We start from the raw sequence: 21,612 nt of genomic DNA, 5'->3' as shown, positions 1-21,612 counted from the left end.
TGGCAGAGCTAGCAGGCCCAGCATACCTCAACTTTCCACATTGAACAATAATATGTAAAAAACACGCGGGTTATTTTTTTATTCAACCCCACGATGTTTTTGCGTCCCTTCACACAATAGCTATCGCATCATCCTTCATTTTCTACGCCGTTTGCATTGTTCCGTGCAAAATGCCGACCCCATTTTGCCATGAATCGTCTAACTTGCGGCCGAGCTGTACAAGTAGAGTCGGTGTTTTTGAAGTCGCATTTGCCTACCTGGTTGCTCCAGTACAAGAACAATGTTTTTTCTTCTGCTTAGCCTTGCTTGTCCTGAGTGCATACTAGGCGCTGGAATTTCTGTTCCTAGTGGAACTACTGGTGGTATTCAGCGCCCCGGCTATGGTTTTCATCCTCTGCCGTACGAAGAGAATCCTCAACATTTCCACGAGCAACTTCTGAGAGACGTAAGGAAAAACAGACGGATTCTTTTTTTTCAAACACACACATACAAACACACACGGCCCCAAATAAGTGTAACTGCTAGAAAATTCCTGTGCTGCCGGCGGTAGCTGTATGCATATCCTCCACATCACTAGTATGATGCACGGCTGCAGTTCAACATGGCAAAGAATCGGAACCGTTGCGGGGGCTGTGAGTTCGGCTACCATTGGTGGTAGACTTGTCTTCGACTTTTACGTTGCTCTGCTTATATTTGCACAGTGAACATGACAATGAACTTAACGCTCGCCCTGAATTTATAATACAGATGGAAACAGTTCAATCCCACCGGCCTAGTTTTCTTTGGTATTATTGTATGTTGGCTACAGTGTTAATGCTCCGCCTAACGATGACCAGCGCACTTTTATAAATAAAAAACAAGAGCGGCCATTCATTTTGTCGCAGATTCTGTGTATGTAGACTAGGTGCTAATGCGCACTTTCTTTTATGTGAATATGACGTCAATATTGGTCAAGCCTAATGCCGCGGTTTGAAGATGTAATGAAGAATAATAATAAATTTTTATTTAATGGTCGACCAATCGACATGGCAGGAGCGAATGTTTCGACAAGTAGACTTGCCTTCGTGATATCAATTAATGCTTTCTTTGGGAGCGTTTTTATAACGCGCTTTCCCTCACCCATGTTGAGGAGTAATAAGCGAGCGCGCATACAGATTGAACCAAGTCGGAATGTTAAAAAATGGGAACCGTTCTTTTTGTGCTATATTAAGGGAACGAAGGGCGAAGAGGATGTACTACCTGTTCCTCTATAACATGCGCGTGACAAAAAATGTAGAAGAATGCTCACGTGTGCGCAGGCTTTGTGAGTACGATATGCTAAGTTATGCCACATAACAATAATTAGCAACTTTGCATAGTAAGTGAAACAAACAAAAAAAAGTTTAGAGTTTTACATAAAAAAAATCACCATGCGATTCTGAAGCACGTCGTACTGAGGGAGGCAGGAATAATTTTGATTCCCTGGGGTTCTTTAGCTTGCCGCTAATACACGGGGCACGGGCGTTCTTGCCTTTCGCCCCCATCAAAATGCGGCGCCACGGCAGGTATTCGAACCCGTGGCCTCGTGCTTAGCAGCTACGGTGGGCAACACCGTAGCCGCTAAGCCACCACGGCGGGTATAGTAGGTGAAACCAGTGACCACAGAGGAAAAGAAATGGGCACGAGCCAGAGCAACATCTTCGCAGAAAAAAATGACAAGGACGTGGTGCGTCAGAGACCCTTTTGTTTCTTTGAACGCGAAAAAAGAAGTCGCTGTGTCGGCCCAGAAACGGAGCATTGATTGCGACAGCAAAATATTGGACAGCTGTACAAAGCAAGAAAAGTAGTTTTCTCCTATGTATGAACTTGTAAACATTCGCTTACTAGCTAAATTAACAAGCATGGTGTCACGCGCGCTGAGGCAAACATGAACACATCTCACTCGATGACTGCGGGCCCTCGCTGTCAAAACGCTGGCGTGAGGAAGAGCGGCCGCAGCAGTCAGTGTGTTGCCCTTTGTGCTGCCCATCGCTTGAACGCGAACTTAGTGGCGAGAACACAGCGCACACGAAGCCATCAGCCCTTGGCGTATGTAGACTCTGTCCCGACCGTAGATCGCTTTCCAAATAGGGACCGCGCTCAGTCGCGCCACACGCAGCCGCCACAAGCATAGTTTCATGCACGGTGTACGAAGAACAGGTGCTCCGAAGACGCGGGAGGCGCTGGTGAGAAACGCGTCTCACTAATGGTGGTGCTTCATGGCTGCACCGCTGCAGGGCAGTACACGTTAGGAGGCTGGGAAGCGGGAAATTCAAACGTGTAAGTAATTGTAACTGCAGGTAAAGCGCGTTGAAAAAATTAAAACAATTTTTTTACTCTTTCTCTCTTCTACTATAATAAGCAAATTCCTCAGGTGCCGAAACAGACGGCAATGACTCCGACAGTGCGGTCGCGTCACGTGCTCTAGCAGACGGCGTGTAAGCTATCCTTGAAAGTGGTCGCCGACAAGTGGCACGGGCAGACGATAAGCTCTTAGTTAGCAATGTTCACTTCAAAATTGAGCAATCTATCATCGTTGTTCTTGGTAAGCGCTTAAAATTCAGACACATTTTCTGAATCTCAAGAGAGGGAAGCGAGATCCCAATCTCTAGCTGCGACGTTGCCTGGTGAAGACGGATTGTAGGCAAGAAGTGATTCGCACCAAATTGCAACAGCGGGTCTTGCATGTGCAAAGAAATGCTGAGTGAAAAGATCCAACTGCATGGTTCGTAAGATGCTCTCGAATGTGGAGACAACGTCCTGCGACCAGGAGAGTACGGCTGCGAGAAGCACTTTGACCCGGCGTATGTCACAGGTTCATAGACAGCAGTGCACAATGAACTTGCTCTCGTCAGCACGTCCAGAAGAGCAAATTTGAAAAATCTGGCTTAGCTCGTGTAAACTATGCTATGAGATAGGCTACATGGATACATACGTGCCTTCTGTACAAAGCCTGACACCTTTTTTGCTTATAAGTTGCAGTTATCTCAGGTCTATTTTCCGTCGTGAATGTTTGATAACTGTGAGTGCGGAACTGACCGAAATATCATATTCAGGAATTTTAAAAGAAAGTCTTTTTTGAGGAAGAAATAATTAGGGGAACATAATTAGAATTGTCCGATGGCAGGATTCGAACATTGGACCTCTAGCACAGCAGCCCGGTATATTGAAGTCATAACGCCGCGGACGCGTGGACAAGCGCAACCACTGCAATTAGCATCCAAAATGCGTGCTTGTAGTCTTATTACAATTTGCATTAAAGAAGTATAACTTGCTTTCAAATTTAGGCCGATGTAGTATAAAGCGTAATAAACGAAGCCACAAGAACGTCTGAAGCCCCAAGCATGATCAGACAAATCCATGCACTACCCATCGTTTCCATGGTGGCTGAAAGTTCTCAACGCCCGACTTCCTTCTAGTAATTCAAGGTAACGTTGTGATCGCAGGAGTAGAACGCCCCATTCAACGTTGGGCGCTATGCAAGAAAGCGCGCTTCCTCTCCGCCTTGCTCCCTTGCGTGTGCGAGACCGAGCCACCACCCTTCTCGGATCCCCATTGGCACGCTTTCACTCGCAGCCACAGCATACGGCGCGTGAACGCAATGTTATCGCACTTTAACTTTATACAGAACACCATGACGACGACGACGGCGGCGGCAGCAATGCTCCTCGAGGGTGCATATAATTGCTATCGCGCTAAAACTTCTTTCTTGGAGGCGTGGATCTATGAAACTATATGAAACATTTTTTCTTGTGCGTTCTTTAGTGAGGCCGATGCATATGAGGGTGTCATAGTTTATTGCGACTTTATGGAATAAAATATTTAAAGTAGCGCTCGTCTTCTAGCTGTCTGTCCGTTTTCTTCTATTGTGCGCGTGTTTGCAGTTTCTTAATACGTCAAGTATGCACCAAGTCGGCCTTCGGCCAGTGACCTTGCAAACTACAGATACTGACTTTGGGCAGTTTAATAATGACCAATAAGATAAGAAATAAGCAAACCTAAGAGCAGGCCTAACTGATACAAGAAATGATGCTACCGTCGCCATAATCTTACCCTATATTACAGTAGCAATGCAGCTAACATAGCACATAGCTTACATGCTGTTTAAATGTATTTGAAATCCGGTCCTACTTTTTGCTTTAACGAAAACGCTCTAGATGAGTACGAATTTTTCTTTTATGTCTTGCTAATCAAGAAATGATTCTTGACTAGCAAAACGTAGATAAGCTAAATATGGATGATCCGGAACTGCGAAGCACACTCTCACTAGGAAGAACACTTAATAGTGAAGAATTCAAAAGATTTATCAGGTATACTTGCGGGGCGACAAATGCGGGACGCGAGGGTTGCGAAACGTGCGGTGTCCTCTTTCGGTGTGCGTACTCGCGGCCCTGCATACCGCAATTCAATAATCAAATCTCTTCACACACCGCGTACTTATTAAGCATTGGATTCATACATGATAACGAGGCGATTCGTCGGACTTCCAGAAAATGCCAGCCCAGTAATAATAAAGCTCTAGGCTCCTGCGCGGTTCGTTGATTTGAATGTTCCAACTATTGACCTAACTCTTTCATTACTGGGCGTAAGAAAATCGATCAATTTCAATAGCACTTTTTACACACGTTGTTAATTAAGCACTTCCGTTGCAATCCTTCCAGTGGCAATGTCATGCACTGTCTGGAATGACGACTGAATTTTAGCTATTGGGGTGATTTGACAATTTTTTGCAGATTGGTAAAACTTCAGCTGGAGGTATCGTCGAAACTAGCCACCAGTGTTGCTAACACTTACTCAATAACACGACGAAAAAATGGCGCTTTGGTCGACTCGGCCACATAATTTATCAATGACAGCAGCACTGAATACGCTGAAACTTCCGTCGGATTGTGTAATTTACACACATACTTCAAAACAGCTACATACTTTCAAAACAGCTAGGCTGTTTTGAAAGTATGTAAAACAACGCTAAATGCTCATGATTGCGATTTATGTTGCCAATTGTGCTAGACTAATCTTAAATGCAACATTATTTTTCCCACCGTGGACTTCCTTTACCTATCAGGGTTTCGGCAACGTATGTACGAATTATTACGAGCAATCATTCTTTTCTTGTGGGGTGTTCCCTCACATAGGAGCACGCAGTCCATTTAAGACGGACCTTCTACCTAAGCTTCACTACCAGCCTCATCTATTACTTTATGAACATCGCTGTGCAAGTGCCGTTACTAAATGCGGTAAAATACTGTGCAACACTTCACATTACTGCACAGCACTGTACAGGAACTGAACAAAGTACGTGGAGGTTCCAGCGCCAGTTGAACGCGCACTGGACCAGCTTGGTTGCGCAGAAAAGCTAATCGAATGCAATAATGGTGCGCACAGGCTGCCGCATGCTTCCATGACATGACAAATAATGTTCGCGAGCGAAAACAATACAGTAAAATACGAACCAGGTCCCTGCTGCAGTGATAAAAAGACAAATGCTCCCTGCTGCCTTAGGAACCGAGCCATCTTCACATTTGTGAAGCTGCTGCGTTTCTGCATAGCATTTACATTACTTTAGCTAATGTTGACGCCAACAAACATGAATAATATTTTCGCCTGGTCTTACTTACACACGTTGTGAAGTACGAAACGGGCGTATATTCTGTTTTTTTTTAAACATTTTTCATTGCTAGTATTTGTGCTAAAACTAGCAAAGTATTATTTTCAATCATTTTCCTTGAGGTATTTCTCGTAGTTTCACACTAAAAATTCTCGAAAACTGCCAGAGCAGTTATTACTGCTTTACATCAGTTCAAATCACCAGTGATCAAGTTCTAATTTATATATTACGGTATACCCAACGACTGCTATGTCATTAAATAGAACGTATAAAGCATAAAAGCATCGAAAATTACACATTTCTAGTAGCAAGGAATGAGTTAAACTGGTCTGGCACTTCGAGATGTATGACCACATAGCTGTCATTTGCCCGAACTTCTTCCAATTGGGTTTTTAATTTCCATTAATCTTAAGATTCTTATCAGTCCGAATTTTTCTTCAACTTCGAAGCTTTCTCTCTGAGGAAAACCGTACTGGCTATTTTTGTAGTTTTGTGCAACAGACGGGTGGATGACAATTTTCAATAGTAACCTAGTTGATAACGTTGCTTTTTCGAAAGCAACAATTTTTTTTCATAGCTCTCCTTAACTGCAAAATCAGTTAAGCATAGCCGAGCGCACACCCACCAAAACAGAGCGGCAGGCCAGGCGTCCCATGGGCCTCATGTCCCGATTTTCTCTGAATGTGTCAAGTTAAGATCAATAATCAAAGCTCAAGGCATGAGTCTGTAGCGCTGAAAGTTTGAATGTCCTACGGCGCAAACTGATGGCGAGCACTGTAATTGATTGGGTAGAAGTCAAATCATTTTGCAACGAGTTATGCCGTCACCGACTAAAAGAGCCCGAGCTTCTTTCTGCCCTGAATTGTGTGCTGAGCTTAGTACTACAAAGCGTGTCCGCATTTTCTAATAGAAGGTTCTTTTCCAGGTTATCGAGAGAGCCTGCCATGCTTGTCACCTTATTGTGCGAAAAGGAGGGGCACGAGAGGCCGGCGGGTCTTTGAAACTGTCATTGGAGGGTCTCTTTATTGCGATTAGTAATCTTATTCCTTTCAGTTTTTTATTGTGATCTTAGGATACTTCTCAGTATAAGGTGTCTATCTTTCTGCCTGTCTGCCTGGGTATAGCGCTGCGTCCCAAAGCGGCAATGAGCATTCTTTTGGTGCTTCCCACGAGGCAGCCCCTTCACCAGCGCCTGCTGGAACGGCGACAGGGCCTGACGGTGACTTTGCCGGGAAAACAAATAGGCTCCCTTCGAGGCGACAACAACCGCTGCACTCCTTGGAAGCGGCAATGACTACATAGAGCGAGCGAAAAAGAACTATCTTCCATATCCTTCCACTCCCTTCACACTTGTAAAAACAGCGATTGCTACGCTTCGCCTTATGTGTGCTCTAAGAGATCTGTAGCGATAGTAGAACTGACTGCCATGCTTTGGTGTTATGAGTGGCAGGATCCCTCTAAAAATGATAAATGCAGAAACATAGGTGAACGCCCTGACTTGTACAAAGTCTTATGTTAGGCGAACTGTTCACTCAGTAAATGAACAATTCAGGTCGCACAATTTTAATCTGCAGGTATATTATAATATCCATCAAATCAAATCCTTATTTCGAAAATGAAGTGTCGGGGTACACTGTCAAAAAGCCACAATCGGCTTGATAGAGGAAGAGGAGGAAACAATTTTATTTGGCTAAATTGGCTTAGTGAGGGGTGGCTACTAGGTGATGCCTCACAGCCACCTCCTCGGCTCTTTTGATGCTGAAGTTGAACCTCCAGGTTCGGGTTCATAAGATCGCTTGATAGAGGACTATGCCCCACAAACATGGCAAGTGGGCCATGCGAGTACAGTCTCGCGCATTTTGAACTAGATCGCGCCAGCGTCCATCCCGCGTCATTTTATCGCCTTTAAGCGGCGATAATCAGTGAGACCGGCAGAAGTACTCTCAAGCGCACTAAGCACTCTCCTGTGCAACAGTCGTCTAAAGCGATGTACCCTTCAGGACGACGCATGACCATATTATAGTGTTTCCGCGCGATATTGTTAAAAATGCGGGAGGCTGTACATATTGTTTCAAATAGGTACGTGGTAACATACATGTCGCATACAGAATGCACACATAATGTACAGCCTGTTTCACGCGTAGGAAAAAACTCGGAGCGCCTTGCAAGGCGCTCCGAGTTTTTCCCTAAGTGGGGAACAGACCGTACAAATGTCTATGTGTAAAATGTCGAATCATCATCATCAGTCTATATTTAAGTCCACTGCAGGACGAAGGCCTCTCTCTGTGATCTCCAATTAGCCCTGTCTTGCGTTAGCTGATTCTAACTTGCGCCTGCAAATTTCTTCATCAGCCCACCTAGTTTTCTGCCGTTCTCAAGTGCGCTTCCCTTTCCTTGGTATCCATTCAGTAACTCTAATGGTCCACCGGTTATCCATTCTACGCATTACATGGCCTGCCCAGCTACCTTTTACCCGCTCAATGTCATCTAGAATATCGGCTATCCCCGTTTGTTCTCTGATTCACACCGCTCTCTTCTTGTCTCTTAACGTTAGGCCTAACATTTTTCGTTCCATCGCTCTTTGTGCGGTCCTTAACTTGTTCTTGAGCTCCTTTGTTAACCTCCAAGTATCTGCCTCATATGTTAGCACCGATAGAAAGCACTGATTGTAGACTTTTTTTTTCAACGACAGTGGTGAGCTCCCAGTCAGGAATTTGCAATGCCTGCCGTATTCCCCCCAATCCAATTTTATTCTTCTGTAAATTTCTTTCTCGCAATCAGGTCCCCCGTGAGTAATTGACCTAGATAAGCGTACTCCTTTGCAGACTCTACAGGCTGACTGGCGATCCTGAATTCTTGTTTCCTTGCCAGGTTATTGAGCATTATCTTTGTCTTCTGCATAATAATCTTCATCTTCAACCCCACTCTTACACTTTCTCGGTTAAGGTTCTAAATCATTTGCTGTAATTTGTCCCCATTGTTGCTGAATAGGACAATGTCGTCTGAAAACCGAAGGTTGCAGAGATATTCGCCGTTGATTCTCACTCCTAAGCCTTCCCAGTCTAAGAGCTTGAATACATCTAAGCATGCAGTGAATAGCATTGGAGATATTGTGTCTCCTTGCCCGACCTCTTTCTTGATAGGTAACTTTCTACTTTTCTTGTAGAGAAGCAAGGTTGCTGTGAAATTCTTGAAGATATTTGCCAAGATATTCACGTATGCTTCCTGTACTCCTTGATTTTGCAGTGCCTCGATGAGTGCTGGTATCTTTACTGAATGAAATGTTTTTTCATAATTTATGAAAGCCATATGAAGAGGTTGATTGTACTCCGAAGATTTCTTTATTACCTGATTGATGACATGGATATGATCCATCATAGAATATCCCTTCCTTATGCCAGCCTGCTCTTTTGGTTGGCTGAAGTGTTGTCCTGACTCTATTGGAAATTACCTTGGTGAATATTTTATACAATAGTGAAAGCAAGCTAATGGGTCTATAATTCTTAAATCCTTTAACGTCTACCTTCTTATGGATGCGTTTAACGTTGGCGTTTTTCCAGCTTTCTGGTACACTTGAAGTCGTGAGGCATTGCGCATAAAGGGCCGCAAGCTTTTCAACCATAATACCTCCTCCATCTTTGATTAAATCGACTGTTATTCCTTCTTCCCCAGCAGCTTCTCCACTGGTGATGTCGTTCAAGGCTCTTCTAACTTCACTGCTAGTTATAGAAGGAGCCTCTGTAACTTGTTCATCACTACTTCGAATGAAAGTAGCTTGGCTGGTCTGGGAACTGTACAGTCAGTATAGAATTCTTCCGCTGCTTTTACTCTGTCATCGAAATTGCTGATGATATTACCCTGCTTATATTTCAGTGCATACATTTTGTCTTGGCCTATGCCTAGTTTTCTTGTCACTGATTTCATGCTGCGTCCATTTTTTACTGCTTGCACAATTTTTTCCACGTTATAATTTGGGTTTTCCTTACTTTCTTCTTGTTGATCAGCTTCGACAGTTCAGCGAATTCTATCCGACCTCTCGAGTTTGACACTTTCATGTTTTGTCGTTTCTTTATTAGGTCCTTCGTTACTTGGGCGAGCTTACCTACTGGTTGCCCTTGGTCCCTTACCTCCCACTTCACCTGCTGCTTTTGAGATCAGCCTAGTTACGGTTTCATTGATTACCTCTATGTTGTCTTCATCTTCCTCTTCTAAAGCTGCATATTTGCTTGCGAGCACCAGCCTGAATTGGTCTACTTTTACCTTTACTGCGTCTAGGTTGGTCTGTTTCTTCTATATAATTTTTTTCTCTTCAAATTGAGAGAAATCCTAGACCTCACAAACCTATGGTCACTGCACCTTACCCTACCTAACACTTGTACATTCTGCACTCTGCTTGGATCGGCAGAGAGTATGAAATCTGTTTCATTCCTTGTTTCTGCATTAGGGCTTTTCCAGGTCAACTTCCTGTTGCTGTGCTTCCTGAAGAAGGTATTCATTATTCGGAGTCTATTATTTTCCGCGAATTCTACCAACATCTCTCCGCTAAGGTTCCTAGAATCGATTCCGTAATTGCCAATTGTTTTCTCACCAGCCTGCTTTTCCCCCACTTTTGCATTGAAGTCGCCCTTGATTACATTATACTGAGTTTGGACCTACCTTTCTCATTGCTAATTCAACATCTTCTTAAAACTGCTCTATTTCTTCATCATCGTGACTGTAGGTTGGGGTGTAGCCTTGTACTACCTTCATTCTATACCTCCTATTCAGCTTTATTACGACGACTGCTACCCTCTCATTAATGCTGTAGAATTCATCAATGTTGCGCGCTATGTCCTTACGGACTAGAAATCCTACTGCGAATTCTCTCTCATCTGGACAACCTCTGTAGCAGAGGACGTGGCCGTTAATCAGCACTGTATGAGCCTCACCAGTTCTAACCTCACTACTCGTAAGGCCAAGTGGTGGCGTGGAGAAGTAGAACACCCGGCTTCTAATTTGAAGGTCGTAAGTTCGAATCCTCCTCCAGTCCACTATATTTTCAGGCATGAAGTGGCGCCTGACACCAGCAAAAAAAAAATCGCCGAGAGGTAGTGGGGCTATACTAGTCCAGGTGCAACCAAATTACGAAGACCCACTAAGCTTCAACAAAGTCACTCCCTCAACTAGAACACGAATTGGCCTCCCTGGTGCAGTATTCGGCCACTACCTCCCTCATGACTCCTACAATCAACCCATGGCCCTCAGTACCCCGCGGCTGCGGAGAACCTGACCAAGGCGGCAGTCAGACCTGCGACGCGGCAGAGGTTGTTAAGAATCTCTGGGTCCGGACAGGCTGCCACGGGAAACTGAACCTGGCAACGTTGAACGCGTGCACCCTATCGAGTGAGGCTAGCTTAGCACGGCTATTAACAGCGAAGCTGTTTAAGCCAGGCGTAATTGGTGGTGCGTATCAAGAAACTACAAAGAAAATAAAAGAAACTTTTTTGCCGAGGCGTGATTCGAACCAGCGAACCCCCGGTCCCAAAGCGAGCGTCGCAACCACTAGGCTCTACAGCCACATATGCGAACAATATGATTGCGTTCGAGCGTCGTCGTCTTCTTCCACAGCTGGCGCGTTCGTACACTCGTGCTCTGTGAGGTGAAGAGGTCTTGCCCGCTATGAAAGTGAGAGAGAGAGACGCATTCACGGAGCGGGTCTCCTGGAACGCGGTGTCGGTGTTGCAAGCTGCGCTATGCAATGCGCAGTGACAGCCATAAGTCCAAGACGCGCGAAAAAAAATATCATCATCAATCGCCCAGCTTAGCTGTTTTAAGGGTTGTGGGGCCGAGTGCAAGGTTAAGCGTTTTTTTTTGAAGAATTATCCGGTATTGCCTGGGATATTATTGGCCTTAGTGAACTTATAGAAAATGTCGAATAGGCGCAAGTGTATGGCTGTTGGATGAAGAGATCCGCCTGTACCTCGTACACTTTTCTGCTCTTCGTAGTCATACTTTATAACCCGCCATCGCTTAGGCGTTGGGCTGCTAATCGCGAGGTGGTGGGATGGATGGGGCGAAATACAACAACGCCCATATACCGCCCAATGGGTGCACGTTAAAGAGACCCAGGCGGTAAAAATTAATCCGGAGTGCCTTACCCCTACGGCGTATCTCACTAATTTATTTAAAATTTAGTCATGATTTCATGATGTGATGATCGTCAGCATAAGCAAGATAAAACGAAAGGGTGCTTTTTGCCAGCAGTGACACAATGACACATCTGTACGGAGAAAAGAGACGTCTTAAACACCTAAAATTGATTCACGCCGCTGAAATAAGCATAGCTAATTAGCGAGTGCATCTATGTAAATTGTTTAAGAGTTTAACGGCATACATATGACCTTTTTATGCTTAGGCTGTCACGTACTGTAGAGGACGATGGTTACTTATTAATGCTTATCTTTCTTAGTGGATGTTATCCACCATGTGCAAATTGCGTAAAATATAATTAGAGTTTATTTACAAGATATAAGCGGCAGATGATTTGTGAACTAATGAAAATGATGGAAGCAAGAGGCAAATCATTTTTCAGGCGCATTTATCTGAGCATATTGCGTAATTATGCAGTAGAATAGGTGACTGTTATTGATTTACAAAACCCTCAGTTTTATCTGGAAAAAGTAAACAGTGGTAGGTCAGCGCCTGTTACCTGCTGAGGATCGAAAAAGTAGCGACGTTTCATTTGCGGGTACTCATTTTAGCAGTTTTACCACAATCATGGAAATTGCGTCGAAACGCGTTTGGCATAAATCTCGTAAGTAAAAGGTACGGTGGTGTTCTTTCCAACTTGTCCATTTAATATTATCAGCTAGAATGGTCAACACATAAATAGCAATAAAAGCCGTGGCCTCATGAGCAACCTGATGAAGGGCTCACCAAAGTATGAAACTTTTTAGTTGTTTTTTTCATTTCACTGTTTTCAGAATTTGTTCTACGTAAATTCTGAATTTCTATGTTTCTCTACCCAGCTTATAGAGATTGCTGAGCCGATTTTCATTAAAAAAAGGAACTATGAGACCAACACTCTAAACCGCTGCCACTCGGCTCAGAAGATTTTACAGTTGTATGACGGTTCTTTCTGGTACAACCTTAACGTACGAACTCTTACGAGAGCCGGATACCAACAGTAAGTAACCACCGTATTTTTAAAGCACTTCATTTGTACTGCCTTCGTCACGAAAAGTTTTCTTTCAAAAAACACTTTTTTTTGCATTTTTAAGAGCCTGGTTTAGTTGATGAGATAGAAGCTTGGAGCGGGGCAAAAGGCGCATATTAAATGGTTTTCGTTTAGTTTTTTTTTTTATACAAGTTGTCTTTTTTCCTGAGAGATTTTAGTAGATTTGGAGAGACCCAGGGACAGCGAGGTGCGCCTTACCTGTTGGTCGTTATGTGTTTTGTACAGGACGTAACTGCGCTTGTTATAATGTATGAGAATTTATCGAACGCAACCTCTGCCTCTGAACCATCAAGAACAGTTGAAAAATCTGATCATCACTGTAATCCTGCCTATGAGGTTTCGTCGTAATGTAATTGGTTTTGTTGTCGTTACAACACAAGTCAAAGTAAAATAAGACTGTATAGTGGTCAGTGACGCTGACCTCTGCAACTCCAACATTTGGTGACGGCTCAACATTTGACAGAATAGTGTTCAGCAAAGACTATGCATTGTGTGGCACGCAGATAGTCGGTATGTTTACGAGAGATTTAAAACCGAATCCATTAAATCCGTTAGTAAACTCTTTATAGCCTGGACATGACTCATCAAGTAAATTGATGTTGAAGTCGCCTAATAATAATGCTTTTTGTTTTCAGCTGATATTTTTTCGAGTTTTTTTTTGAAAAAGAGTTGCAGAAGTCAAGAACTGAGCACGAAGGGTATCGGTAAACAGTGCCCACTATTGCAGAACTGATAGTTGGGCGAGTTGGTACGAATTCATAGTGAAATATTTTTGCGGGCCGCGAGAGAAGTTGCACGCTTCCCGCAATGATGGAAAGCAAGGTGACACGGACGGAAAGCCGTCGGTGATACTCAAAGCGTTGTTAAATATTACAAAGTGGTATAGTTTGACGCTTACTTCTCCGACCAGAGCACACACAACCGCTTAGCAGGAATGCGAGTGTGCTTGTAGTGCGCATGCGCACAACGTTAATGCCAGCCATCGAGGCGACTGAGTGGCGCGTGGACAGTGCTGCCACCTCACTTCATCGCTTTCGCAGGCAGACGCACCCTACATGTCGCATAGAAGCACTCTAAACCTCAGCGCGTGACCCTCGCATGTGCGCTCAGGTGGACAGCATGACAACGGCGACAGAAGTGTCGGCTGTGTGCACGCGCCCTTAACGCTTGTGTTTTTGCTGTCGGAACAACATAAAATAGGGACTGAGCACGGGTCTATTCATATGATTGAAGAACAGTACATTGATAAATAATCCTTTACGTAGGGTTTAGAAACTACTAGATAAATACCAACCCCTTTTCTCTCACCCCAAGAAAATCAATTTTACAAAATCTAATGTGTGCTCATCTAGATACCAGGTTCTACATTAGTCTACTATAATTTCTCGGTATATACATAGCCACTGTGTACTTAATTTCGCGGATTCGCGTTTTCCTACATGCGGTAGTTATTGCTGCTTCGCTAGAAATTGTATCATTGTGTTTACATCCTATATTATTAAAATATTGTTACGGGGATAACGTTTATTTAGGGAGTGAGTATGGCTATATACAAGGTTTGGACAAGCAGCAGCGACGGATGCAAGGCTGTCGCGCGCCTCTGGCCACTTCGTCGCCGTCGTATTCGTCCGACCGACAGTAGCAGCCCCTTCACTGTCTCGTGGCAATATTGAATTCTGACGTAATGTTGGTGAAGACCTGCTTTTTAAATATTTTGTTTCTTTGTATTTCATTGAACAATGTCCTCTTTCCTTGTAGCTACACGTTTCCAAACATTGCGACTCCATTTCGGACGGGACAGCATCTATACCCCAATGCTCTGTTGTACAGGTTTACCCCAGGTGAGGACACTAGAATAATTAAGCCTTTTTTATCATCAGCAACAGGAAACGGGCGTTTAGCTATGCCTTTTATAAGTCTTTGGGTACTTAGTAAGTGTCAATGTAGGAAATGCTGGGTTCTCAGAAATGAAAAAGAACGAAATCCTAATTCAGATACATCTTCTGACACATTTTTTTTCGTAAACACACTGTTTGAAAATCTTTCCATCCGACAAAATCATTGCGCAAACCTCACTGAAAATTTGAAATAGGTGGTACAACAGCAATCTGTACCCAAAAGTTATTTGTATTTGCAAAATTTCAAGGGGATCCCACGAATATGCGCATTCCATTATTTATTAGGCACCCGCCTAATACAGCTAATTCTAAGAAGCTAGATGCCACAATTATATATTTCAAGCGGCCGTTATCTCCACACACAGTTAATTCTCGGGAGCAACGGACCGTAGAGTTGGATAGCAATGGGCAGTGGCTTTAGATGAAGTACGCTTTTCGTGGTACTGTAGGTTATCACTTTCCGATATTACATCTGCATGGAAACTCGTTAAATGTAAAACAGCGTGACGTGATCACACGTCATGAAGTCTACCACCTGACCTCATCTGGCAGTGCTTGTGCCGAACACTGGTGGCATTGTAGCTATTCGCTCTTGAATCCAATGTGTGCTCGATTATAGAATACATTTGCATTGTTTCTAAATAAATACAAAATTCTTATTAACAGCCTCATTGCCGTGCCTGTCGATCACTGAATACACGTGAATTCAATGAAAAAATGTCTATAAATTTTTATGAACACTCTTATGAGCAGAATTGAATTCTGGGGCTTTACGTGCCAAAACCACGTTTTATTGATCATGAGGCGCGCCGTAGTGGGGGACTCCGGAATAATTTTGACCACGCGGGGATATTTAACGTGCCCCCAATGCACGCGACAAGGCCATTTTTGCATGTCGCCCCCATTGAAAGCCTCCGGGATTTGATTCCGTGACCTCGTGCTTAGCAGCGCAACACCATAGCCGCTGAGCTACCGCGGCGAGTAATATACGAGCTCACACTGTACTTCGTTACTCTCATGCAGGCAGGACCTTCTGCCAAAAATGTAATACAGCTATTTACTGTGTGTGTGTGTGTGTGTGTGTGTGTGTGTGTGTGTGTGTGTGTGTGTGTGTGTGTGTGTGTGTGTGTGTGTGTGTGTGTGTGTGTGTGTGTGTGTGTGGTGTGTGTGTGTGTGTGTGTGTGTGTGTGTGTGTGTGTGTGTGTGTGTGTGTGTGTGTGTGTGTGTGTGTGTGTGTGTGTGTGTGTGTGTGTGTGTGTGTGGTGTGTGTGTGTGTGTGTGTGTGTGTGTGTGTGTGTGTGTGTGTGTGTGTGTGTGTGTGTGTGTGTGTGTGTGTGGTGTGTGTGTGTGTGTGTGTGTGTGTGTGTGTGTGTGTGTGTGTGTGTGTGTGTGTGTGTGTGTGTGTGTGTGTGTGTGTGTGTGTGTGTGTGTGTGTGTGTGTGTGTGTGTGTGTGTGTGTGTGTGTGTGTGTGTGTGTGTGTGTGTGTGTGTGTGTGTGTGTGTGTGTGTGTGTGTGTGTGTGTGTGTGCGTGCGTGCGTGCGTGCGTGCGTGCGTGCGTGCGTGCGTGCGTGCGTGTGTGTGTGTGCGTGCGTGCGTGCGTGCGTGCGTGCGTGTGTGTGTGTGTGTGTGTGTGTGTGTGTGTGTGTGTGTGTGTGTGTGTGTGTGTGTGTGTGTGTGTGTGTGTGTGTGTGTGTGTGTGTGTGTGTGTGTGTGTGTGTGTGTGTGTGTGTGTGTGTGTGTGTGTGTGTGTGTGTGTGTGTGTGTGTGTGTGTGTGTGTGTGTGTGTGTGTGTGTGTGTGTGTCCGCGGGAGCTCGCACAGCCAGCGTGAGAGGACGACGAGACGCTCTGGCGAACGGCTAGCTGTCGGCTTCTTTACAATATAGATAGATCGATAGATAGTCATTGACTCCACTTTCTTTGTTTTTGCGGTGACTCTTTTTCATACGCTAGCCACTGTTAACAAGTGATATCTCGGCTCAATGGTCCTGCATTTCACATTTCTGTAATGTTCTCGTCGATCTTATAGGCAGATATTTTTTGTCTTATCAGACGACGAGTTCAGCGCATGTAGCAGTGAAGATTCTCAAATTTACGCACACACCTGCCATGACGCTGGTATGTACAACGAGTAATGTGCAAATAGCCGATGGTGATTGACTCGTAAAAAATTGCCGCCTTCAAGCAGTGAGAAAGGCCAAAGCCGTGAACAAAGGCAACGTCGCCACTAACCAGCGAGCTAGCCACAGGTGGCAAGGATTGCGGCCGGTATGTGAACTATTACCCGCGACAACCCGGAAGATAATGGCTTAGTCGTCCGTCACTCTGACAGACGCAGCACGACCAGCATCCATCGTAATGTGACATCAAAAAGTGCCACAAAACATCCATGAATCATCGTCGGATAGCCCCAAGAGTTGACTGGAGTCATTCAAGAGAATGTCTGGGTTCAACTCCTGCAACTCCGAGGACATGCTACGGCATGTCTATTTTTCGTTGTAAATCGCCGCAAGAACTTGGTTCGATTACAGAGAGCCCATCCTAACAACGTAACACCTGTTTCACAGTAGCTTAGTGAATTCTTTCAGAAACGTCGTACGCAAATAAAGAGTTGCAGTTCTGCTAAAAGCCCTAACACCGCTACTAGATGATTGCATCGCGATCTCCACAAGGAAAATTACTTGCTTCTTTCACGATGTCGACCCCGACACAACGGAGAAAAATTAAGTCTGATTTTGATGGGCGGAATGAAGCAAGATATTTCCACTGGAATGGTATGAAAGAAGCCAGAGACCATGGAATAATGTCTTCATTGGGCCACCAACATTGAAGATGCACTCCTGATGCGGAACAAGGAATAAGATCGCCGTCCGCTGAAGGCAAACTACGCCAAATCTCAGCACTAGGTACAGACGACCTGCGCAAGATCATCAAAGCGTTCGCGCGTGATTAGCTGCACGAATTTTTCTCTTTGTCGCAGCCTCAAGTTACTTCGATTGATGACGTCATCCACGAATACATCTAGCAATCACTAGAAGTTTTACAACCACCGCAGCCTCAACCGAAGTGACGATCTACGCCAGTGCCACTCGCCATGACGTACCTCCTGTGCGCCCGCGTCAGGTCCCCGTGATGCCACAGTTCCCGTGCGAGCCATCGCCGCTGCTACCGCCAGCCCACCCACCTGTCCGCCCACACAACATTCTGAGGTAGAGCGACATATGGCGGGCCCCCGACCACCGCCCGCTCTGCCATCAGGGCGGAGAAGCAGGCCACGCCTACCACCAACACCCACACCGCGTGATGGGATTACGAGGGCTCGCCGCCAATGCTACGCATCCCTAGCAAGGCGAACAACCTTTTGACATCACCGACTATCTTGCCGCAACACAGGGGAGAGCTCGGAAACCTTTCCGTTGGCCGTCACCAAGCTGCTACCTATTGCCGTACCTGGCTCTAGCCTGACCCGTGACAGGTCCGTTAGCCCTTATCCGGAAAAGTGAGAGCAGCACTCGATTGAAGGTGCGGTTGTTCTCTGTCGAAATGCCTAAGAACCTCTGCCGGCTACGAAGCTACATGATCTATTTCAAAGACGTAGCAACGGGAAGCCGCCTTCGAGATAAAGCTACGAACTCGGGAAAACGCCGCGTAAAGATGACCTGACGATGCTACGTCAAAAACCGTGGGGCAATGTGACGTAGCTGTTATGCGAGGCGCAACCTAAACAATACAATAAAGATCAAGAACCACGAACCTCGACGTACTTTGCAACGGCCACACAGTCACAGCGCTTGTAGATACAGGAACCCTCTATTTTTTCCGCTCTACACAGTCCGTATACTAGCTTTCGTCATACATACTCTCGGGTGAGACCGATTGGTGGTTACTGTATAAGATAGTAAGAGGTATAGACTAACAGTACATCAGAAGAGCCCCGGCTTCTTTGACGTAGAGAATGTACCTGTAGACCACTGGGTCTTTTGACAATTCCATTGCGATTTGTGGTGCTGTCACCAAATTGAAGGCACATAAATCATGATAATATAAATTTGCAGGCGCAAGTTGGAATCAGCTAGCGCAAGACAGGGATAATTGGCGACCGCAGGAAGAGGCCTTCGTTCTGCACTACGCATAAATATAGGCCGCTGCTGCTGCTGATGATGATGACATTAGGATATTCGTTGTAATATTGGCAGATCACTTTTGCCGCAAAGAGCTTAATGCTGGCAAATTCAAGATAGAAATATTATACGCATAATTATGTTTTTCTGCGACATATAACACGTCGCAAAGGTTTAGGGCACTGATTAATTGAAATGTACAATACATTCAAATACTTTCAATTCCTGCTAAGGATAAAATTTGATACCCTATTGTGTACTTGACTTTAAAAGCACTCGTATCTAAAACTTGATAAGTAGTTCTCAAGAAATGAATTTTATCCACATTTTTTGCATAGACAGCCACTTTCATGCATCTAAAATCTGAGTGCGGTATTCGTATATCATCTATTCTAAAGAAACTGATTTTTCATTTACCTTAAAAGTATTTCAAATTTTTTTAGAACCACGCTGCGAATTATGATGAGGAAAGAAAATATTTGTCGCAGGTTGGCCTCAAGTGTAAGATTTAGCCAAGCATATGGTTGAGTGTTTCAACACTTGACTTCAAACCGTACTACTCATTCAACGAGGATATTAATATAAGTCGTGTGCAACTCACACAAAGATTACTATTAAATCTGCTTCAAAAAATTCATCACGCTCCGATGCCTTCTTTTCTTGTGGACTAGGGCACCCTGAAGTTCTTCGAAAGATCTTGACCATTAACAAACGTCTTGGTTGTGCAGTCTTGGTTGAAGAGCGCAGTGATGGTAGGAAAGGTAAGTGACGTCTCAATATAAATACTTGCATTGCTCGAAGAGCATGTTATGAAATTCGAAGAAACATTTAATGAGGCATAAAATGCTAATTAAGAGATACAAACTATTACCACGTGTTAAAGTTCGAAGTCAGTGCACAGTAAAATCCCGATGCTGGTAGGTTGGTACTTCACTCTGGCTAATAAGTGTACAGGTGTCAGGAAGGTCGACACTTGAGGAAGTGCGCTTTCACCTGAGGGTTGTGAGCGTGTATTGAAGTTTCGTGTTGTGGCGTTATTTTGGTGCGGTGTTGGCAGCATTTATTCAGGCTTCGCTTTCTATGTGTCATTAAATGTTATTTACCGCACCAATCTGCAAATGGCCTATAGATTGAAGTGAGATTCTTTTATATCACTGATCTAGCTGGTACGCCTGGAATACCGCTTTTCTATATCCTTGGGCACACATGGGAAAAAAATGCGATATGGCAGTGCTATCAAATTGTCAGTATTCTTTCAAGCCACTGAACCTATTTTAATATACTTTTCACAGGATGCCAACTAGTGCAGACGAGTAGCACGATTGACTACCCAGTTCCACAACAGTGCCAAAGGGCATACGACGAGAACTGCAAAGGGAAGAGCATTACGCTTTATGAACCAAGCTGCAAGATTCGCTCACCATACCACTACCCTGACAACTCGCACTTTTAGATGCCTGTCCGTCATGTGCCAGGCCCGAATACCATCAAGGCATTTCTCGCAGCGTTTCGAATACCTTCTACACGAAGCCTCAAAACTCTGCCCGCTTTTGACATCCCAGACATGGGTTGCGGAAATAAAACCTTTCACTTGCTCATCAACTGCTCTACGCAATTATTTCACTCGCCCACGAACTCGCCTATTAGCAAATTTTACATTCGCAATACAGAAGCTGTCCGAAGTAAATTGAGACAATGAGAATATGACTATACACGGAGGTAATGGTATATGTTTGCTAGGCACTTTGAAGAGCAAATTACTTTTGTTGGCACAGTCGGTAAGGCTGTCGATTTTTTTTTTCATGGCGCCATTAATGATGAAGCCGAAAAGGCTGTAAAAACGCCAGGTTTTGGCTCGTGGGCGCCTCAGATTCACAGAACAAGGACTGAAACCTTCCTGTTGTCGTTTTGGGCTCGGGGAACAAGTAAAAATATTGAGCACTTGAGCACGCTGCATCAAAGTCTGCTCAGAGCGCTTCTTCTTCAAAGATGGGTCCCCAAAGCATCTCTTTACTTCATCCACGAAGTCTTCCCATGTGGCTAGAGTTTCTTCGTGGTTTTCAAACCACACGAGCGCCGTGCCTTCTAGAAACAATGGCACGTTGGTCAGCCGGGTGTCCGAATTCCAACGGTTGTATCGACTCACCCGACTGTAGTGGTTCAGCCACTCTTCAACGTCTTCTCCGACCTTTCCGGCGAAGGTCCGTGGCGCCATGTGATGTTGCCACGTTGCGCCAGACGAAGTCAGCGCGTTGTCACCGTTAGGAACCGTGTCCATTGGAAGCGGTGGTAGTCCGGCCAGTCGGCGGCCTCGGCGTAGTTTCAGATGTTGCGCTTCAGTGGTCGTTCGTCCTGGACTCCTCTTCGTTACCCAGAACCTGCACCAATACTGTTACGGTGAGATGCGTTTATTAATGGAAATGATGGATGCGACAGGCCTAGGGACCGATGATGTCACAGTCCGAACTCACGTCGTCTTCCTTCACTTTCAAGCGTCCTCCCGTATCGTAGCAATTTATCAAAGTTTTAAGAAGACTGTATTTGTAGTGCGGGCCTGCTGCGAGCACTTTCGTGACCCTCTACGATGATGCTGTACTTATTTATTCATTCATATATTAATTTATTAAACAATATTGCTGTCTATTACGAGACGTAACTGGAGCAGCTACAGATTTGACAAACAGGTAGAGCACTAATAATGAACACCAAACAGCAACGGAACACTGGGGCACTTCGACAGAAACATGGACGA

General features: G+C 44.7%; 1 protein-coding gene across 1 annotated transcript; it reads left to right on the top strand.

Annotated features, from left to right (window-relative positions):
• The first annotated feature begins 201 nt into the window (after positions 1 to 201).
• LOC119455465 (uncharacterized) lies at positions 202 to 20,458 on the top strand. The gene is made up of 5 exons (XM_037716874.2): positions 202 to 445; positions 12,634 to 12,791; positions 14,601 to 14,683; positions 19,532 to 19,621; positions 20,153 to 20,458. The coding sequence occupies exons 1-5, from the start codon at positions 281 to 283 to the stop codon at positions 20,311 to 20,313; spliced, it is 657 nt and encodes a 218-aa protein (XP_037572802.1). The 5' UTR covers positions 202 to 280; the 3' UTR covers positions 20,314 to 20,458.
• Positions 20,459 to 21,612: the final 1,154 nt, after the last annotated feature.

This window comes from Dermacentor silvarum, chromosome 6 (genome assembly GCF_013339745.2).
Source record: "Dermacentor silvarum isolate Dsil-2018 chromosome 6, BIME_Dsil_1.4, whole genome shotgun sequence".
Classification (NCBI taxonomy): domain Eukaryota; kingdom Metazoa; phylum Arthropoda; class Arachnida; order Ixodida; family Ixodidae; genus Dermacentor; species Dermacentor silvarum.
This window is presented reverse-complemented; position numbering and strand designations above follow the sequence as displayed.